Source organism: Gadus macrocephalus, chromosome 4 (assembly GCF_031168955.1).
Source record: "Gadus macrocephalus chromosome 4, ASM3116895v1".
Taxonomy (NCBI): Eukaryota; Metazoa; Chordata; class Actinopteri; order Gadiformes; family Gadidae; genus Gadus; species Gadus macrocephalus.
In genome coordinates, this window is record NC_082385.1 from 14,073,447 (window position 1) to 14,094,392 (window position 20,946).

The following is a 20,946-nucleotide window of genomic DNA, read 5'->3' on the forward strand; positions in this document are numbered from 1 at the left end:
CTAGCGAGAAATATACTTTTTACTTGCATAATCTTCAGTCAGTGATTGTGTCTGATCTTTAGTTTTATAGTTATTAGGATTTGATCGGATCGCTCGCATGTTTCAACGTCAGGTTGTTAGGCTGCTTTCGCTAAACTAGCAGCTCACGTGCTTCCTGCTTTTGTGTTATTAAACTGTTACTTTATGTAACTTTTAATGATATCATCTTGTTAGAAACACGTATATCAACCCAGTCGCCAAAAGCATTCTATGGAGTTAGATTCATGCCAAAACCCCTCACACACGCAAAACGTGTTTTGCTCACGCATAACGATTCACACGCACACAAAACGTGTTTTACTCACGGAAAATGATTCACACACACGCTCAGTGTGGTTTGCAAATGCAAAACATCATTCACAAACTAAAGCATTTTGCTTCAGAAACAAATACAGTATGTTTTACACAAAGTACAAAAAAAAATCCTTCAAGTACACAAAACAATTCTACAAGTACGGAACACGAAAGCTGCGCGTGGATCGGAATGCATTTGCGCACGGATCGGATTGCATTTGTGTGAGGAACAGCAAGGCGGAAAATTAGTGCCAAAAGTCACGTGACAAATAAATGTCCTGTTATTCACACTACACAACAGCAGGTGGCGGTGTTGAGTCAGTTTAAGGCCGCCAGGACGATATTTTTTCTCCCCAAAATCTTTATTTGATTCCAAAACAGAGTGGCGACACTTCCATTGGACTCACCTGTTGGCCGCTCATTTTGTTCAATTTAATCTCCCAAACTAGCTTTTCTCCGTGTCGTACGATTCCGTGACAAAGGGGCGGCAAGTCGCATAGTATGGAGTTGAATCCACACACGTTTGGCCGGCATCAAATAAAGATTTTGGGGAGAAAAAGATCGTCCTGGCGTCCTTAAACTGACTCAACACCGCCACCTGCTGTTGTGTAGTGTGAATAACAGGACATTTATTTGTCACGTGACTTTTGGCACTAATTTTCCGCCTTGCTGTTCCTCACACAAATGCAATCCGATCCGTGCGCAAATGCATTCCGATCCACGCGCAGCTTTCGTGTTCTGTACTTGTAGAATTGTTTTGTGTACTTGAAGGATTTTTTTTTGTACTTTGTGTAAAACATACTGTATTTGTTTCTGAAGCAAAATGCTTTAGTTTGTGAATGATGTTTTGCATTTGCAAACCACACTGAGCGTGTGTGTGAATCATTTTGCGTGAGTAAAACACGTTTTGTGTGCGTGTGAATCGCAAAACACGTTTTACGTGTGTGAGGGGTTTTGGCATGAATCTAACTCCATAGCATTCGTTGACAGTGTACGTTTCGTGAACACTGGATTACGTCGCATTTCAACATAAAATAGCGTGTTATACACACACACACACACACACGCACGCACGCACGCGCACGCACACACACACACACACACACACACACACACACACACACACACACACACACACACACACACACACACACACACGCACACGGTGCATTTCGCTGCTAAAACAACAACAACAAAATATTCCCTCAAATATTATTACTAAAGAACCGTTTTCCAAAGAACGAAATGTAAACCAATGCATTCTGAATGGGAGTGTTTCTCCGATTTTTCCATGCTACACAGAACGAAATGTAAACCCATGCAAATAAAGACTTCATTGTCATAATCATTTAAATATCATTAATCTCCGTGTGTTGGGTGGCATTCTATTTTTTTCAACGGGGGCTGGTGCCGTCTCCTTTTGACCTTTTGACCCCAGACTTCTGGGGGAATAGCTGAATCAATTCATTAGTCAATCAGAAGCATGTAAATATCTTCCGGTGGCGTAGGAGAACGAAGAAGGTGTCCTTCAACATCTACACTTCCAGGCGATTGCAACGGTGCCACACATGAGCATATTCGAACATGTTTAATGGTAGTAATTAGCTGTCGAAATTGGAGGCCTTAATCAATAATGAGCAGCTATTGATTTGCTTCCCGATAAAAAATTGTGACAAATGACATGTTATTTAGCATCTACACGTTGAGCTGAGTCCAATGACACTAAGCATGACACTCTAGCTAATGGTAACATGTATTTTACATGGTACACCTAGGTCTAGGACATGATCTCGGTGTAGCAAGAGGGCGAGCTTGATCTCATTGGACTCAGCTTAACGTGTAGATGCTAATTAACATGTCATTTGTCAAAAATCTCAATCGGGAAGCAAATCTATAGCTGGTCATTATTGATAAAGGCCTCCAAAATCGACAGCTAATTACTACCCCAAAACATATTCAAATAGGATCATGTGTGGCACTGTTGCAATCGTCTCGAAACGTAGATGTCAAAGGACACCTTGTTTGCCCTGTTGCACGACCGGGAAGATATTTTCATGCTTCTAATGGATTGATTCATATTTTAAGGTTCTCGGAGTGAGACTTTAAGCGGCTGCAGCAGAAGTGTTGAGACGAAAGATGATATCAAGACATTAATAGAATATTCCCATTCACATTATGATTCTTCGTCATAACATCCGACCAAACATCCTTTACATTCACCGAGCGAAGATTATGAAAGTCCAGGCCCCCCCTTCCTGCACTCGGGGTCCGACGGGGCCAAGTTTCGGTGCGGGGGGTCCCAGTTAGGCCCTAGAATATGGTATTCAAATTTCAGGGCGGTAGGACCTTCCTATCTCAAAAACTGTTTTTCCACCACATTCTGAACCATTAGGTCTCGCAGGCAACACTTCTGAAGGGGCTTTGTCCAAATGACAGTCCATTTGGGAAAACTTTTTTTCTCTATGGGCTAGAACTACAAATCTTGGATATGTCGTTCTCAGGGCCCCGGGAAATGTGTGTAAACATTTTAGCATCCCTAGCTTTCTCGAAAAGGCCGGAATGGAGGTGTACATTTGTGGCTTAATGTGTGTAGACACAGCTGGCCTGTGGCCACGTCTTTGAAGTCTGGGGTCAAAAGGTCAAAAGGAGCCGGCACCACGCCGCTTATGAGATAACAAAAAGTGAATCTGTATTTCTCTCATAACATTTTGTCATTATTGAAGAGAGGCCTGATTCTCAGATATGCATGTTGGACTGTTAGGGTATAGGTCTGGGAAGAACTTCAGGCCAACATCTTGCAAGCGAGCCGCTGGGTGCAGGTGCAACGAGATGGAGCACTTGCTGAGTCATTTCCTGTAGGGCTGGAGCCACAGGTTGAAGCGTATGCGTCCTTTGAAACCCCCCTTGATATATAAGAGACCCCAAGGTACAGTTTACTTAAATGTTCTCGCCTCAGTCACCTATTGTATCACTTCCTTTAGGGCTTCGGCCTCCTAATTGATCATTGTAGTATAATTGAATGCCCTCTTTCATATTATATGATACTTCCACCACTGGGACGTGGCAACAACTCTCCAAATCCATATGGGGAGGGGGGGGGGATGCTTTTGGACAGTAGGGGGTGTACATAGGGTGTACATACATAAATAGGAAGCAAACTCAGGAGAAGGAATGACCTCTCACAAATATTTATTGAATAAATTGTTTCAAATAACCCTGCCTCGTTAAATCAATGAACTTGGTGTTTTGCTTTCAAAAATAGGTTATAGAAGAAGTCTAAACTGCAGAAAATAAAAACAGCCAAGCTGCCTTTTAAGGATACCTCGGAATATCTGTCTATTTTTTAACCGTCGGACCCCAGTTTACGACAAAAACAACACAATTTACGGCAGCTCCTTTGCCGCATGGTTTTTAGAGCCATGTAAGGATTAGAGGGGGCGGTCGATAGCAACCACCATAGCAGCATGACGGTCAAGTGACTGGATGCAGCCCCTTTGAAAAAAATTGAATACCACCCAACACACAGAGATTAATGATATTTAAATTATTATGACCATGAAGTCTTTATTTGCATGGGTTTACATTTCGTTCTGTGTAGCATGGAAAAATCGGAGAAACACTCCCATTCAGAATGCATTGGTTTACATTTCGTTCTTTGGAAAACGGTTCTTAAGTAATAATATTTGAGGGAGTGTGTGTGTGTGTGTGTGTGTGTGTGTGTGTGTGTGTGTGTGTGTGTGTGTGTGTGTGTGTGTGTGTATAACAAGCTATTTTATGTTGAAATGCGACGTAATCCAGTGTTCACGAAACGTACACTGTCAACGAATGCTTTTGGCGACTGGGTTGCCTCTCAGATATACGTGTTTCTAACAAGATGATATCATTAAAAGTTACATAAAGTAACAGTTTAATAACACAAACGCAGGAAGCACGTGAGCTGCTAGTTTAGCGAAAGCAGCCTAACAACCTGACGTTGAAACATGCGAGCGATCCGATCAAATCCTAATAACTATAAAACTAAAGATCAGACACAATCACTGACTGAAGATTATGCAAGTAAAAAGTATATTTCTCGCTAGAAATGTTATTAGAAACACGTTTAACGGTGAATCGGTCCTAAAATATTGCATTTCCCATTCAGATAAGAAAGATTAATAAAGATCATACACATTCACTGACTGAAGATTATGTAAGGAAAATGTACATTTCTCGCTAGAAATGTCATTAGAAACGCGTTTAATGGTATATCTGTCCTAAAATATTGCATTTCCCATTCGGATAATAAAGATTAATATAAGCTACGCCGTGTTCCGGAGCCGCGGGGGATTCTGGGAATTGGGGTTGTCAGTTGACAAATGGGGCTTTTGTTAACTTGTTTTGTTGTTAGGATTAAGTGGGGTTGATGGGTTCGGGATGTTATGTGGTTGTGTGTTGTTCTATTAACATTGTTCGTGTGTTCATTGTTGTCGTCACCGTCACCGAGAGTGACGTGACCATCGTTTCGTGCAGCTGTTCCGTGTTGAAGTCTCGTTCAATAAAAACCAACTCTCGTTGTTGAGCGTTCAATAAAAACCAACTCTCGTTGTCGAGCGTGCCCCCCCCCCTACAAACGTGTCTCCCCCCTCAACAAACGTGTCGTCGTCGTCGTCCCCCTTCAACTAACGTGTTCCCCCCCCCCCCCCCCCTACAATCGTGTCGTCGTCCCCCCCTCAACAAACGTGTCTCCCCCCCCCCTCCCCGGTCAACAACAGTCTACCTCCCCCCCCCCCCCTAAACAATCGTGTCCACAATTTGCCGCGAAAGCCGTGAAACCCAAACCCCGAAACCCGCCTCCACAGCGGCACGCGTGGATACTGTAGGTATAACACGCTGTTTTTACGTTGTAATAGTACGTCTCCAGTGTTCATGGAAACGTACACCGTCAACGTTTTTTCTTGGCGACTGGGTTGCTCTGTCAGAAGCCATCAGAGGAAGGTCCTGACTGACCAACCCATGCTATGGTTTCACTAGTTTCTGTGATTTTGATTTACGGTAAACACAGTTTTTATCATTGGATGATGATATCCATAATATGACCATTTTACTAATTTATTAATTTGTTTGTCTATCTTTTTGAGACCTTTATAGTAAGTAGTAGAATTAGTTACATAATCTCAGTGCATTTCAGAGCCGGCATCCTTTGGGAAACATTTCATGTTTTTCTCTTTCCTTAATATTTGATTATGTTACTGTAGTTTCTTAATCCTGCTGGAAAGCATGCCTCTGATTAGGCTTCACCTTTACAATTACAAACCAAACTTTCTGAAAAAACAAACAAATTGTACATTTACAAAGGGACATTCATTCTTGTGCTTTGTTGCATAGCTGCGCTAGTTGATGATTTACGATGGATGGAGTTAATATAATCATTTATCTTTCCTTTGTCTTGCAACGATAAAGCAAAGTTCAACATTCATAAGATGTCCAACCGTCACTGAAAAATGAAAGCTTGGAAGGGAGAGTCATAACATGAGTGCACTGTTGTGAAACTCCCTTGTATGATACCATTTTTCAAACAGAAGTGAAATAACATAATGAAAGACTGAAAGAGTATGGAGGAAGAGAGAAATCGGTTCTATAACCGAAGACAACATAATTATGGAAAAATTAGGCATAAATATGCACCATAACAACGATGGAATACCATGGCTAAGTAAAGCAAATCTGAAAGTGAGATTTGAGTTTAGCAGCTCCTTAACAACACAAATGTATTCCACAACTCTCACGTACCTATTTCTCCAAGTTTTTTTGCATAGGAGTTTCCCTATTTCTCGAATAGCAGAAGGTAGAATGCTTTTTAATAAGGGCCACAAAGTTTAAATCAGCGTCTGGGATGACACCCCGTGTGTTTGCCTAGGGGGTTATGTTGTGTGATAGTACCAGCAGGGTGTTCCGAAATGCTTCTAAACGTCTTCTGTTGTTCTTGCACAAAGACTGCTCCATGTTTCTCATCTCCTGCAAGGGATTCTCTGTTCTACCACTTTCAAATGATTGCTCATTGCGTATAATATTTCAATAATTCCAGTATGATTGGCAATTTTAATGGATATTTCCCTAAACATTCTGATGACATTAAGATGGTCTTTTATGATTCTAAAAAACATTGAACACAGGAGTGTCCTGGAGGTTTTTGCAACTTTTGTGTTCTCAAAGCTCTGTTGAAGAGCAGGCGTAGCATTTCGCTCAGGCGCACCATTTCTGTGATCACAACAGTGCAAATGCAAGGGCTTTCCACTCTGTCCATGGGGCATCGGCTCAATCAGCATTGGGTTACCTGATTCGGTGATGGTGACTCAACTGATTTTAAATGACTATCGTTGGAGATCTCTTCCACTTTCAAAGGTCCTTGTCCCGAACTTTCCATAGCTATCCAAAAACGATATCTACTAAAAGTGGGAAAGAATTTGTTGGCTATTTTTGGATTGTAAAAATACAGGATTTGCTTGGGTACTGCTGCAATGACGTGTAGACATGAGGGGTAAAAAGGGGCAAAATATATTTGTTTCCAAGGCACTCTAAAGCTTAAAATCCCAGTCTGTGGAATGAGAAAAAAAAAACTGTTCTGCTATGAATAGTGGGCTTGTTTCCTCCTGTCTGACTGCTACCTGGACGCAGAGAAAAATAAAGCCATCTTGTGTGTTCTTGGGTTGGTGAGGGTGTAGTGGTGTGTGTGCTTGTGCGCGCGCGTGTTGTGTGTGTGTGTTGAAGAAAAGTCCTCCTTTAGTTAAAGGCTGTCATGGGGTGGCTGTGTGGCGGATCTGGTACAGGTACTTATTCCTTCTATTTAAGAAGAGCGGCCTCACAGCCGCACACACCGCAAATCCCCTTGATCATCATATCTGTGTTTTTAGAACTGTAAAATTAAGAGCCTTTTCTTTTTTGGGGATTTGAGGAGCTCTAAATACATCCACTCCCTCCAGCATCGTGTTAAAGCGAGCTGAAGACTTCTTTTACTTCAACTTTTGCTTCAAATATATGCTCTGTATAATAATTCATACATTTATTGTTTGGCGTGTTAAACACACTAATACCATTAGAAAATAAAGGGCTCTCATTAAAAACGTTTTTACATTTCTATCGTCTACAGACTGGTAGGAAACAGCAGTGCCCCCCGGCCCGGCTATTAAAATGTGGTTGATCTGCTGATCAGTTGTGATCACATGTGTTGAGCGTTGTGCTTCCATAAGCACCGCTCATTAACGGGAGACAGGAGATGTGTTCCTGTTTCCGCCCCGTCTTTCAAATCTGCCTTCCAACAATAATGGATTGGTTGTGAAATGTCAAAATCTTAACTGTACACACACACACAACCACACACATCCACACACATAAATACACACACACACACACACACACATAAATACACAAACAGACACACACACAAACAGACAGACACGCACACACACACACACACACACTCTCAATCAGAACTCGAACCTGGGGGGGGGTCCTGATAGTTGACCTTTGTCCCGACACTCCGATGGGTTTCCTGTTGGTTTCTTAGTGTTTGAACTTTGCCAGAGCACCGTGGGTAAACAAAGCCCTTGCATTGTGCACCTTTCCCCAGACACCGACATCTGCCACGTGTTCACCGCACAAAGATGTTTTAGGAGCCAGACATTATTGTCAAATTGATCGTCAGGATGAATTTGGCCACGGATGCGTCTGACATTCAACACTGCGTTATATTACCCCAATGCGGCACATGATGAAAATAAATATATGTAATATAATATATCAAATAATATCATAATAGAAACAATTGTTTTTTTTCCGCGGCTGATTAAGTTCATTTTTTTTATTTTATTTAGTCGTCTACTATATTTAATTAGTTTTATTTAATGATTTATTTTTCTCCATGGCCCGGGCCATGACCAAGCGATGTTCTGGTGGGTCTCTCCGGGGGTAACGCCCCCTGCAGGGCCCCCTGCGCTAATGCGCTCACAGGCGCTATCTGGGGGAAATGGGTGCTATACCCCGTCCACCACCTCTCCCCTGGGCGGTACACCCCGTCCACCACCTCTCCCCTTGACCACTGGGCTGGCACAATGTGGTAGTTCACACACACACACACACACACACACACACACACACACACACACACACACACACACACACACACACACACACACACACACACACACACACACACACACACCATGAATAACTGAATACATCTAACAGTCTCTCTCTCTCTCTCTCTCTCTCTCTCTCTCTCTCTCTCTCTCTCTCTCTCTCTCTCTCTCTCTCTCTCTCTCTGTGTCTTAAGCGCTCTGCCCCCTCTGTCTCCCACTCCCTCACTATCCCCTCTCTTAATGTTGGTCTGGTTTGTCTTCCCTAACCCGAGTCAATGACTCGGCTGTTTTATGAGGTTAAAGTCTGGGAGATTATATAAACTCCCATTGTCAACTTAATATTAAGTACCAACCATAATAGCACAGATAACCTGGGTACAAAGGGAGAGGCTTGTTCCTATAAAGAGAAAATACCAGTCTCAGACAAAGTCAAGTCAATTCGTTTTGTATGCTCTGAATCACAGTTAAAGTGGCACATCAACATTAAATCACGACAATGTCTCGTGTTTTCTCCAGCTCTCTGTGTTTTGTCTTTTAAAGATTTAGCCTTATTGAATTTCACAAAGAAGTGGAGCACACACATCGCCATATTTGAAGTAGCCTGCACAGTGCATGAGTGTGCCCAAAGTCAGAGTGTGAAAGTTGAAACTTCAGGGAACTGCGTGTCCATGGGGGCGGAGCCAGGTGTTAGGGGAGGAGAGGAGAGGACGTCATATTGACGAAACGAAACCTAAAGTTCAGGGAAACCAAAGTTACTCGACGTGCAAGCAGTTTTTAGGAGCCAGACATTATTGTCAAATTGATCGTCAGGATGAATTCTGAGTGTGGCCACGGATGCGTCTGACATTCAACACTGCGTTATATTACCCCAATGCGGCACATGATGAAAATAAATATATGTAATATAATATATAAAATAATATCATAATATAAAAAAAATAAAAAATCCCCGGCTGATTAAGTTCATTTTTTTTAATTTTATTTAGTCGTCTACGATATTTAATTAGTTTTATTTAATGTTTTATTTTTCTCCATGGCCCGGGCCATGACCAAGCGATGTTCTGGTGGGTCTCTCCGGGGGTAACGCCCCCTGCAGGGCCCCCTGCGCTAATGCGCTCACAGGCGCTATCTGGGGGAAATGGGTGCTATACCCCGACGACCCCCTCTTCCCTGGGCGCTACACCCCGTCCACCACCTCTCCCCTTGACCACTGGGCTGGCACAATGTGGTAGTTCACACACACACACACACACACACACACACACACACACACACACACACACACACACACACACACACACACACACACACACACACACACACACACACACACACACACACACCATGAATAACTGAATACATCTAACAGTCTCTCTCTCTCTCTCTCTCTCTCTCTCTCTCTCTCTCTCTCTCTCTCTCTCTCTCTCTCTCTCTCTCTCTGTGTCTTAAGCGCTCTGCCCCCTCTGTCTCCCACTCCCTCACTATCCCCTCTCTTAATGTTGGTCTGGTTTGTCTTCCCTAACCCGAGTCAATGACTCGGCTGTTTTATGAGGTTAAAGTCTGGGAGATTATATAAACTCCCATTGTCAACTTAATATTAAGTACCAACCATAATAGCACAGATAACCTGGGTACAAAGGGAGAGGCTTGTTCCTATAAAGAGAAAATACCAGTCTCAGACAAAGTCAAGTCAATTCGTTTTGTATGCTCTGAATCACAGTTAAAGTGGCACATCAACATTAAATCACGACAATGTCTCGTGTTTTCTCCAGCTCTCTGTGTTTTGTCTTTTAAAGATTTAGCCTTATTGAATTTCACAAAGAAGTGGAGCACACACATCGCCATATTTGAAGTAGCCTGCACAGTGCATGAGTGTGCCCAAAGTCAGAGAGTGTGAAAGTTGAAACTTCAGGGAACTGCGTGTCCATGGGGGCGGAGCCAGGTGTTAGGGGAGGAGAGGAGAGGACGTCATATTGACGAAACGAAACCTAAAGTTCAGGGAAACCAAAGTTACTCGACGTGCAAGCAGTTCTCTCTTTTAGGAGGAAATAAAACGAATTTTGGAACAAATAGAAAGACAGAAACAACAACAAGGTGAGTAAGACAGCACAATTTCGAGATAAGTTGAAACCTCTCTGTCCTTTACTTATTAAGATAAATAATGGAATTGCTCAATACATAAACCTTGTTGTCTGTGTCTAGGAATGGCCTCTGCTACTTCCTGGTCTGAAGAGAACTTTTCATGTTCCATCTGTCTGGATTTGTTCAGCAGTCCAGTTACCACACCATGTGGACACAACTTCTGCAGAACCTGCATTACAAAGTTCTGGGATGAACAAGTCCATTACCAATGTCCTGTTTGCAACGAGCTCTTCCACACTAGACCCGATTTACGGGTAAATATCCTCTTATCAGAGCTGGCGGCTCAGTTTAAAACGTCTGTACGAGTAAAAGAGCAGCCTTGTGTTGAAACAAGAGAAGTTCCCTGTGACGTCTGTACTGGGACCCAGCTGAAAGCTGTGAAGTCCTGCCTAGAATGTTTTACCTCTTACTGCCACACCCACCTGGAGCGACATCAGAGAGTTGCACGCCTGAAGAAACATCAGCTGGTTGAGCCTATGGAAAGTCTGGAGGATAGGATGTGTAAGAAACATGAACGACTTCTAGAGCTCTTCTGCAGGACGGAACAGGTGTGTGTGTGTAAGTTCTGCACAGAGGGTGAACACAGGAACCATCCTGTTGTACCTCTAAAGGAGGAATATGAAGAGAAGATGGCCCAGCTGGGTAACATAGAATCTGAAGTTCTGCAGATGATCCAGGAGAGAAAACTAAAGATTAAGGATATTAAAGACACCTTTGATTTGAGCAAGAAAGATGCAGACAGAGTGATAGCCTATGGTTTGCATGCCCTCGCCGCTCTGATGCGCTGCATTGAAAAGTGGCAGGATGATTTCAACCAAACGGTTAAAGAGAATCTGAAATGCACAGAGAAACAAGCCGAAGACCTTATCCAAGAGCTGGAGCAGGAAATCGAGGATCTGACCAATAGAAGCTCAGAGCTGAAGCCACTCTCACACACTGAAGACCATCTCCATTTCCTCCAGGCCTTCAGATCCCTGAAGGATCCTCCATCTACCAGGGACTGGACGACGGTGGAGGTCCGTCCTCTGTCATATGTAGGGACCTTGAGGAGATACCTGGATCAGCTGGTGGAGACACTGAACAAGAAACTGCGTGATACTGAAGTGAGGAGGATCCAGCAGTATAAAGTAGATTTGACTTTGGATTCTGATACAGCTCATCCCTATCTCACCCTGTCTGAGGATGGGAAACAAGTACATTATGGAGGTGTAATGAAGACACTCCCAGACAAACCTAAGAGATTTACATTGTTTCCATTTGTTCTCTCGGGGAAGAGCTTCTCCTCAGGGAGATTTTACTTTGAGGTACAGGTTAAAGAAAAGAATGTATGGTATTTAGGAGTGGCCAGAGAGTCCATCAACAGAAAAGCTCTCATCCCCTTGACCCCTAAGAATGGCTGCTGGATAATATTTTTCGACAAGAATGAGTTTGTATTTCATGATTTCAACAGTGTTGTCCGTCTTCCTCTGAGAGCTAAGCTCCAGAAGGTGGGAGTGTTTGTTGATTATGATGCGGGTCTGGTCTCCTTCTATGAGGTGGAAGCCAAGATTCATATCTACTCTGCTACTGGCTGCACCTTTAGTGAGCCTATCTATCCACTCCTCGGCCTATGTGCAATGTTCTTTGGTTGCAGAAATTCTAACCCCCTGATTATCTCAGCTGTCAATCAAACAGATTAAGACACTGTTGGTGTTACAAATTCCCCTATGTATATGTTTGATTTGGTAATTCTTTCAGACAAACGATTGCTTCATATTCTAGGTCATTCCACCAGCTGTCATTACTATGGAGAATATGGAGTGTGCGTTAACGTTCTTGAAAAAGTGATTTATTGTTTGTTGATTATGCTGATAGTTATGTTTGACTACTGTATTTCACAGTTGTAACCGGTTAATTTATGTACTGATATTTTGTTGCACTTCTGTCACATTGCAGATACCAAACAGATTTGACATTCCTATTTCTGTATGCACCTTAATCTACATAAAGACCCTCAAATCAATCCCTGCCTAGGTCTACTCCTTACCAGAGACCCGCTGTTGATCGAGCAGTCCACCCTTATCTCAGATAGCATCAATTTACATCCTTCAATTCTCCATAGTTGGATATTAAAATACACAAATAACCACAGCAACTAATGATATTTCCTGAATAATCTGCTACGTTAGCTCTGAGAGAACTGCATTAATGTTGAACTGTTGTCATTTACCAAGGATGAAATAACCCTGACTATTATTATTAATTATTATTATTAAAACTTGGCTAGCCCCCAACCAGGAGGGCCAGTTGCTGCTTTTCGTCTGGCCTCTACTCTAGAAACCTGCCCAGCATGGTTGAACCTGGGGTCTGGGGTTAACTACCCTGTCCTGTAAAAAAACATTCCAGTTACAGAGGAGTCCCAAGTTTAACAGGAATTTAACAAATAAAACAAAGTCATTATTTACACTGTTACAGAAGCACAAACTACTGCCCATAACTCTGGCAACACAGATGATGACAAGTCTTGTTGGCACGTGCTCAGAAATGCAATTCAAACTGCCAAGGGTCACTATGAGCATAGGAGTCAATTACACTGGGGATGAGTCCCCACCAGTTTGAGTCAAGATCAATTTTGTCCCCACCACTTGTAAAAAATAAATAAAAACTGCACCTCCACCTCATGGCTTCATCCATGGGCTTTTTGCCGGGGCAGCAAGGCAAGCAGCCGGTTGAAGCTGTCCCTGGAAAGCCTGAAGGCAGGCTTCAGGTCCACTCCAGAGAAAAACATAGCTAGGATCGGCACAGTGGTGTCCAGCTGTGCGTATAGCTCTTAGCTGCTTTGGTCCTGGTACCAAAGAAAGAGAATAAATATATTTTTATATGCCGGTATATGCCAATGGTTAGGTTCATATATTTTTATATTCATTGCTCATCCATTTATTTTAAAGTACAATAATTTGCAATTATGTATTTAATACGTATTGTCTGCTGTGTAGCAGAATTCAAAATCAATTTAACACTTTACTGGTTTGATCAGTAAAAAAGTAAGTGTAATTCACAAAAGGAATCTTTTACTAGGCCTAGTTTTTTTATATACATTTCAGCCTGTTTTATATGTTGTGGGTAGCTTTAAGGGGCTTAAACTTTCAACCCTGTGGTAAAATTACAAATTCACCCATTACAGTCAAGTGTATATATTAATATTAACAGATAAATTGAAAGGGTATAAACAAGCCATATCAATAAAACACATACGTGTGAGACAGACAACTGAGGATGGCTTGTCTCCTTAGCATCCCCCACCGCATCCTAGTTTTCCGCTCGACGATCCACCTCCTCAGTTGGGCAGCCTCCTCTTCTGCTCGCTGATAGAGGAGACCCATCGCAATGGCAATTCCGGTCAGATCCATCCTGTAATTTAAGACAATAGCAATAGCCTACTCTCCAACAATAACTCCGACAATATTTTTCCTGTGTGTGTTTCTAGTCTAATCTGTGTAATTTCAAGTAGTTCCTAAATCAATAGCAATGGCCTTCTCTCCAACAGTAACTCCCAAAAAAAAAATCAGTGTGTTTCTATTCTAATCTGTCATTTCTTGTAGTTCGTAAATCAATAGCAATAGCCTACTCCAACAATTACTCCAAGAATATTTTCCCGCCACTGACTTTATATGTACACAGTTTCTAAAAAATAAATAAAAATTAATATTATGTATAAATAATAATATAATATCTAATATAATAATAGTAATAATAATAATATAAGACAAATATATATACATAAAGTCATGTGTATAGCTTATACACACGACACACATATCTTTTCATTATATTCATTCAGAATATTTAAATGATTAAAAATGATAGAGGCTGGGGTTTAATATAGTTTGTTTATATTGTTCAGTAGTATATCGTATATGCCTACATGAGGCTGTAGCACAGTTAACAGACGAGCTGAGGTGACGAGCTGAGGTGGTGATGTCATCGAGTCCGCTGCTTTTCCAATTGCAGGTGCGTACTCTTGTCTTCGGAAGTGTGTACTTGGAAGTCCGGACTTGCCAAGTGCAAACTTCCAAGTCCGCAGTTCGCGTACTTGGTGTTGAGAAACGGCTTTAGGCTGCCCCCGACCAGCTAGTTTGGTCGGATAAATTGCCATGGTTACTTGGTTACTACAGAGATTCCCTTGAGTCACGTTAATGGAACGGAACTCTAACTGAAAGTAGCGAGGCTAAGCGAAATAAGACTGGCTTTGCCTTTAGCTTACCACTGGTCTTCTGGGCGCATGAGGCTCAGCAGGTCCCAGTGAAAGTCTCTGCAGTAGAACAGGGCGTCTGCGGGAGTCCTGGAGCTCTATATCTGAATACAGTAACATAGATTAGATGGATTCATGTATCTTTTTAAATATGCATTATACATTTTGAAAGTGATATGAAGTTTGTATTTCTAAATCCTTGACGATGTGAATGATGTGACTTCGTAAGGTTAATTAATGAACAAAAAAAACTATCTGACTATTAAAATATGTTTGGCCTTAGTAGATCACTCCCGTCATTCTTTGCTTCGCTCTATGATGACTTATGAAGACATTAACTCTCAGATTACAAAGGCTAAAGTTTAGCGCGCAAACAACACAAGCCAAACGCCTTCATAGAAGCCCAACTACGTCTGATGAAATACACAGCATGTTCAACGGCAAAGTATCACACATACTTCCTTCATGTTCGTGCTTTTAAAGCAGCGCCCTAAAGAGAGACATTTGAAAGGCGACTGGTGTTTTGACTACACCCGTTGAACATGATGGGAGACCTCTTTTTCTTCCATGTAAAGCGTGTTATTTCTGCTCGAGATGAGGAGGGATTCAGAGTTGCCGGGTTAAGACAGAAACAGATAATTGGTCTCAGTGGAGGTGAAGTGTCATCTGAACTTGGTTCAGGAGCCTTTCTGCTTGTTGTCTTCGCCACACATTGGCTCTGGCTGGGTTGGCATCCTGCCCAGCTTCGGGCCCCCAGGGGCTGGCCGTTCCTCTTACCATCTCTAAATGTTCATGAGCTTACTTTAGCGGCGCCAGGTTGATAATAGTCCGCGATTTCTGGATAGCATCTTGCGTGCGGTTTTAATTAAATTCATTCCGTTTTGATGCCAATCAAATTAGAAATGGAACTGTATTTAAAGTTATCCATTTTAATCTAACCTCATGTAATTCAAAGTAATGCAGTCTAATCAGGAAATGATAACAGAAACGTGTGAATGAAACAGAGTTCTTGTTGCATGGAAGTTTTCCTTATTTGTTTGTAGAAGCAAAAGCGAGAAAAAGGCATTCACTGCACATCCCAGTACCATCTCAAAGACGCACACTTGCTGAAAAGCAACGCTTTTGTCTCAGACATGAGGAGAATATAACAGCAGAACGGAAAAAAGCATGGGGACGAAAAGAAAAGTAAGGAAAAAACATTATTCTAAAATAAATGATTTGAGCAAATAACTCAAATGGATAACCAACGTCCACGGGCTGCTTGGCCCCAGAACAGTGCTCCAGAACCAGCCATCCTGGTCACCGATGGGACACAGAGACACCGGGTCAGCCTAGGGCAGCCCAGGCATGCGAACAAACCCCCCCATCCTGGCACTGCTCTGGCGCAAGACCACCAAACCCATCCAGACTCCCATCAGCTCTGTGGCCCCCGCCCAGCCAGTGGTGCCACAACATCTGCCACATCACACTGTCTGTACCGGGCCGTGGTACAGACAGTGTGTACCTTTTGCTTTCTCTATAGCAAACGTCATACACTTCAGACGTCATAGAATTGATATTTATCACTTGAAATCTTTCGCCTTCTTGAATTTTATTCTTTTAATGCCAAACAAAGTCGTGGCCGATTTTCATTCCATGCTACATTGCTGTAATTGGTATTGTACAGTGTGGAAGTCGTGCTTCTGAAATATTTAATTATCCAAGGGTTTAGTGTGTAATGAGTGTCATCCATCTGCACCATTGGTCCTGTTCACACCAATGTTTTGAATCTCTGCTCTGCAGTCCACAGAGCAGAATATTGCCGTCAACAGCAATTGTCTGAAGAACTGCTGTTGTTTAAAAACCTCATTCTGAACATCCGTACAGCATATAGCAATGCATTCATGTAGCATATTTCCAACAAAGGACATTGAAGGGTAAATGATCTCTAGAAAGATGGTTGTGTGTGTGTGTGTGTGTGTGTGTGTTGGTTGGTCTGTTTATCTTTAGAATTTTGTTGTCACTGCTGAATAGTTGGAAAGAATTTCTCTGCAATAGATATAAAGCACCCAGAGGAATCCAAAGTACATTTTATTGAGCTTGCAATACACTGTTATAGATTATAGTGCTATTTGCCTGGTATTTTCTTTTTTTTCATTACATTATTTACATGTATTATGAGCACATAATACAATATTTTAAATCGTAAAAATATAAAATATAGTAACAAAAATACAAACCTAGTTTTTTGGGGGTTCTAAACCGTCTAAAATCTGACCATTTGAGAAAAGTGTGATGAGTTTAGATTTTGACGAAAGAGAGAGAGATTGGGAATGGGAGAGGGAGAGAGAGAGAGAGAGAGAGAGAGAGTGCGAGTGAGCGCCCCTGGGGTCTTATTAGCAGTATGAACCCTAACATCAGGTCCATCAGGGTAAGGGCCGTGTGGTGAACCCTCCCATGTCATGAGACACACATACACCCACCATGCGGAGCGCGGAGGTCAGACACATGGATGGAGGAGATGAAATGGTAAAACAATGATACTGATTAGCTACACTTATTACTAATTTAATCATTTGATCACTTACACTTGACACACTGGCCATTATTGCTTAAAACTGCATTAACTAGTATTAAATAATGTACCCTTACTGTTAAGCATTACCATTAGAAGTAATGCAAATTTTAATAATTAATAAAATACACCAAGAAGCCGCTTATAGACTCAGAGACGAGGGCTGTAGGCCTCTCGACATGACACCATGACAGAGTGCCAAAAACAGTTAATTGGAAGGATATGGCCGTCAGTCGCAGAGTTGGTAATGTGTGCGCAAAAGGTTTAGGATTATTGCCTCCCGATCAGGGTAGTTCTTTTATCTTGGCTGAAACTAACTTTTAAATCCATAAAATGTCCATGTCTGTCATTGTTTTGGCCGAAGTCTTACTTCAAACATGGTCGGCTTGTCCCTTGACCGCCATCGCTGTTCCTGTGATTGGTTTGTGGCATCCATCTTACCTGTCAATCACAGGTGCATGACATGCAACACTTCTCAATGATGGAGAAACGTAGGGAGCCGAGATGATGGGAATGTTGTTGTAGTTTCAGAAACTTGCTCCCATCTGTTCTTTTACAAACTATTTACAACTTCCGATCTTACGTACCGTAGCTTTAATGTGAGCTACCAAGAGCTGATGAGCCTGGTTCTCTTCCTGATTACACAAGCAAATCAATCACTGTTTCCCAAAGTGAAGGCTGCAACCTTGTGTAACCCCGCAGAAAATTGGGCCCTGATATACTATTTTATTTCCATATTATATACTTATTTCTCAAAGTTTCCCCTTTCTGTACTTTGTCTGTACTATTCCCTTAATATTGTATTACCTGTTGGGTTATTAAGCTGTCGATCAGTGATTTTGCTAATACTGGAGTCTTATTGGCTGTATCTAAGAATACAGACCTCCTAATGGGTAGAGGGAAGTAAGCCCCACCTTTCACATAGCTGTCGTCAATGCGCAGCCAGAACGCTAACACAAGCTGAGAAAACGAGTCAAATTGAAGAAAGTGTCGGTTATTAAACTGTATATGCATAAAAAACGGAGTTGAAGGGAAACAAAACCGAAGTGAGTGAGAGGGAATTGATGACCAAGCGCCGGGAGTTTTATTATTTTCGCCTGTAAGATGTTTTATGTTACACAGTAAAAACACACATGGTTAAATAAGGTTTATTTCATCATATTTCATGATTAAAAGAGTTTAAGTGATTATGATTCATGATAAATAGCTAAATATAATTATTAAAGAGTCAAAAGATTAACACATTTCATGTGTGGAAAAAAGATGTACAGGTAAAAAAGATAAGTCATTCATTGTATTACTATGATTGTTCAACAGTATGTTGAACAATAAAGAATATTATTCTAAGACCCATGTAGTAATAGCCTGTTTTCATATAGGCTAGGTTTTTTGGAGTCCTTGGAGACCCTTGAGAATCTGGATGGAATTCCCCTTGACGAAGGGGTGGCGAGCTAGTGAAGATACCTCCTTATCCAAAGGAGTGGACCGACATCACCTGTGCTGAGGAGGATACCAATCTTCCTTTACATCCATCACTAAAGTTGAGCATATCAGGTGAAAGCGCTCTGAAGCACCACACATGACCAATTGACTTTTGCTTTTTGACTTCTGACTTGACATTCCCCTTTTTTGACTAAAGTACGCTGAACTGGCTGAACCAAGGAAACCTTTTTTCCTTATGGACATTTTTCAGCAATTTTATGGAGTTTAAAGATAATTGTTTCTGACCTAATGTTAGGTTTTTTTATTCCTGAATAGTCTTGATTGCACTGAAATCTATATTATTTTTCTATAAGGTTGAATACAAGTGTAAGTGATCATTAATCTAAAAGTTAACCTGTGGCTCCAGTTAGTCATTGTGTTTTCATTTATTCTTTCCCTCCTTATGAACCTAGTGACTAGTCCACATTTGAATACTACTGCCCACTAGGGTTACACTTGCTAGAACACTTCCTTGCTAGTCACGTCCTATGGAGATGAGGCTAGAATGCTGGCTAGAGTGCTGCCTAGCGTTTGTAGCGTTCAGAGTTTGGAACGACTTGCTAGTCTGGAAGTGCTTCCGCTTTTTAATACTGCTCCAGTGCTAAATATTTTAATATTTTAACTGTTGAAATTGTTATTGGCGAAAGTAGTTTGTTTAAACACCAGCTACTTACATATTTAAACAGATCAATCCATGCAAAATATAGCCTATCATTACGTACATGAAAAAAATTATACAGGTTAATTTTTTGCATTTACATGATTAATCTATAAAAAGCAATACGGCACAAATTATTTCTGAAAACTTCACTTGTGTAAAGCAATGTGTATTGCTTTCCAGACGCAATTTGTAAATACCCCACGCAGCGTGTGAATGCAAAGGGTTGTGGGTATTTTGGCTCGTTGAGGATCCATCGATGCATCCTTGAAAAATCTCTGAATTCTCAAAAATAAAGGACGTAAAAAAAGGGCGTGAATTTCCGAGTGTTCTCAACATTGGAACAGTGCTTGTCGGCGTTCTATGACGTAGCATCCTTAAAAGGGCGGCCATTGAGCATGCTTTCTTCACTTTGGGAAACAGCCATTAGCTGTGTTCGAAATCGTTCCCCATCCACTCACTCACTATTCCCTATATAGTGTTCATGATATAGTGCACTATTTAGGGAACGAACAAACGAGAATTCGGACACTACGCTTAAGATTTCTAAGCGTCATTTGCGTCAGTAAATGCGCCGGGTATTTGTGTGACGCAGACAGATGCGCCAACATTATGTAAACAAACCGGGCACTCACGAGGTTGTATTGATGTTGAATGTTACATTGATGGAGCATTCACACATGATGGAGACTCCATCATTGAATGTATTTGTTTTCGCGGTTATTCAGCTTCTTCTTCTCCTCCGGGAAAATACGACCGCATTGCATTGTGGTATACGGGAGTAACATGTAGGGTACATCGTATGTACCCTATTTTAAGTCCACTATATAGTGCCCTATATAGTGGACCACTGAGAATTCGAACACCCTACAAAATGGCGTGCACCCTATTTAGTGCACTACATCCATGATAGGGAACGATTTCGAACACAGCTATTGTGTGGTACCTCCTTTTAACGAGCCCCAGTTACAAGGTGGTCCAACATCTGCCCTCTGACATGCCCACTTGTGATGTCACTAAGTCACAGGGCAGGGCAGCTTTTGAAAGGGCTTGTAATGGCTAATAACTCTCACGCCTGGCCCTTAAAAAGTTAATTTATTTTTACAACCTCTCGGCTAGTTACCATTGTAATCGCTTTTTTTATTTTGCTTTAATAACATCAAACTAATTCAGCCTTCAGTTGTTCTCTCCCCCGCCTGTGGCCTCAAGCTTCATTATTATGCCACCGCTAGGAACATAAGTGTGTACGTGTGTGTGTGTGTGTGTGTGTGTGTGTGTGTATGTGTGTGCGTGTGTGTGTGTGTGTCTGTCTCTTGTGGCAACCCGGCCCCGACACGGCGGGCCTGGAAGCCCAGAGGGCAGGTAATACGAGCTGTCTACCACCCTTTTCCCCCAGAGGGCGCCAAGGGCCGCTTTGAGAAGGTCCCACTCA

The 20,946-nt window shown here is 41.9% G+C and overlaps 1 protein-coding gene and 1 long non-coding RNA gene across 3 annotated transcripts in view; both read left to right on the plus strand.

Annotated features, from left to right (window-relative positions):
• The window catches only part of LOC132456154 (uncharacterized), a 295,066-nt gene that overhangs the window by 212,489 nt on the left and 61,631 nt on the right, over nucleotides 1-20,946 (plus strand). The window lies entirely within an intron of this gene.
• Nucleotides 10,393-12,591, plus strand: LOC132456144 (E3 ubiquitin-protein ligase TRIM39-like). 2 transcript variants are annotated; one of them, XM_060050375.1, is made up of 2 exons: nucleotides 10,393-10,541; nucleotides 10,650-12,591. In XM_060050375.1, exon 2 carries the CDS (start codon nucleotides 10,652-10,654, stop codon nucleotides 12,266-12,268), a length of 1,617 nt encoding a protein of 538 aa, XP_059906358.1. In that variant the 5' UTR covers nucleotides 10,393-10,541; nucleotides 10,650-10,651; the 3' UTR covers nucleotides 12,269-12,591. The 2 variants fall into 2 exon arrangements, with proteins under 2 accessions (XP_059906358.1, XP_059906359.1); XM_060050376.1 differs by having other exon boundaries at nucleotides 10,409-10,545.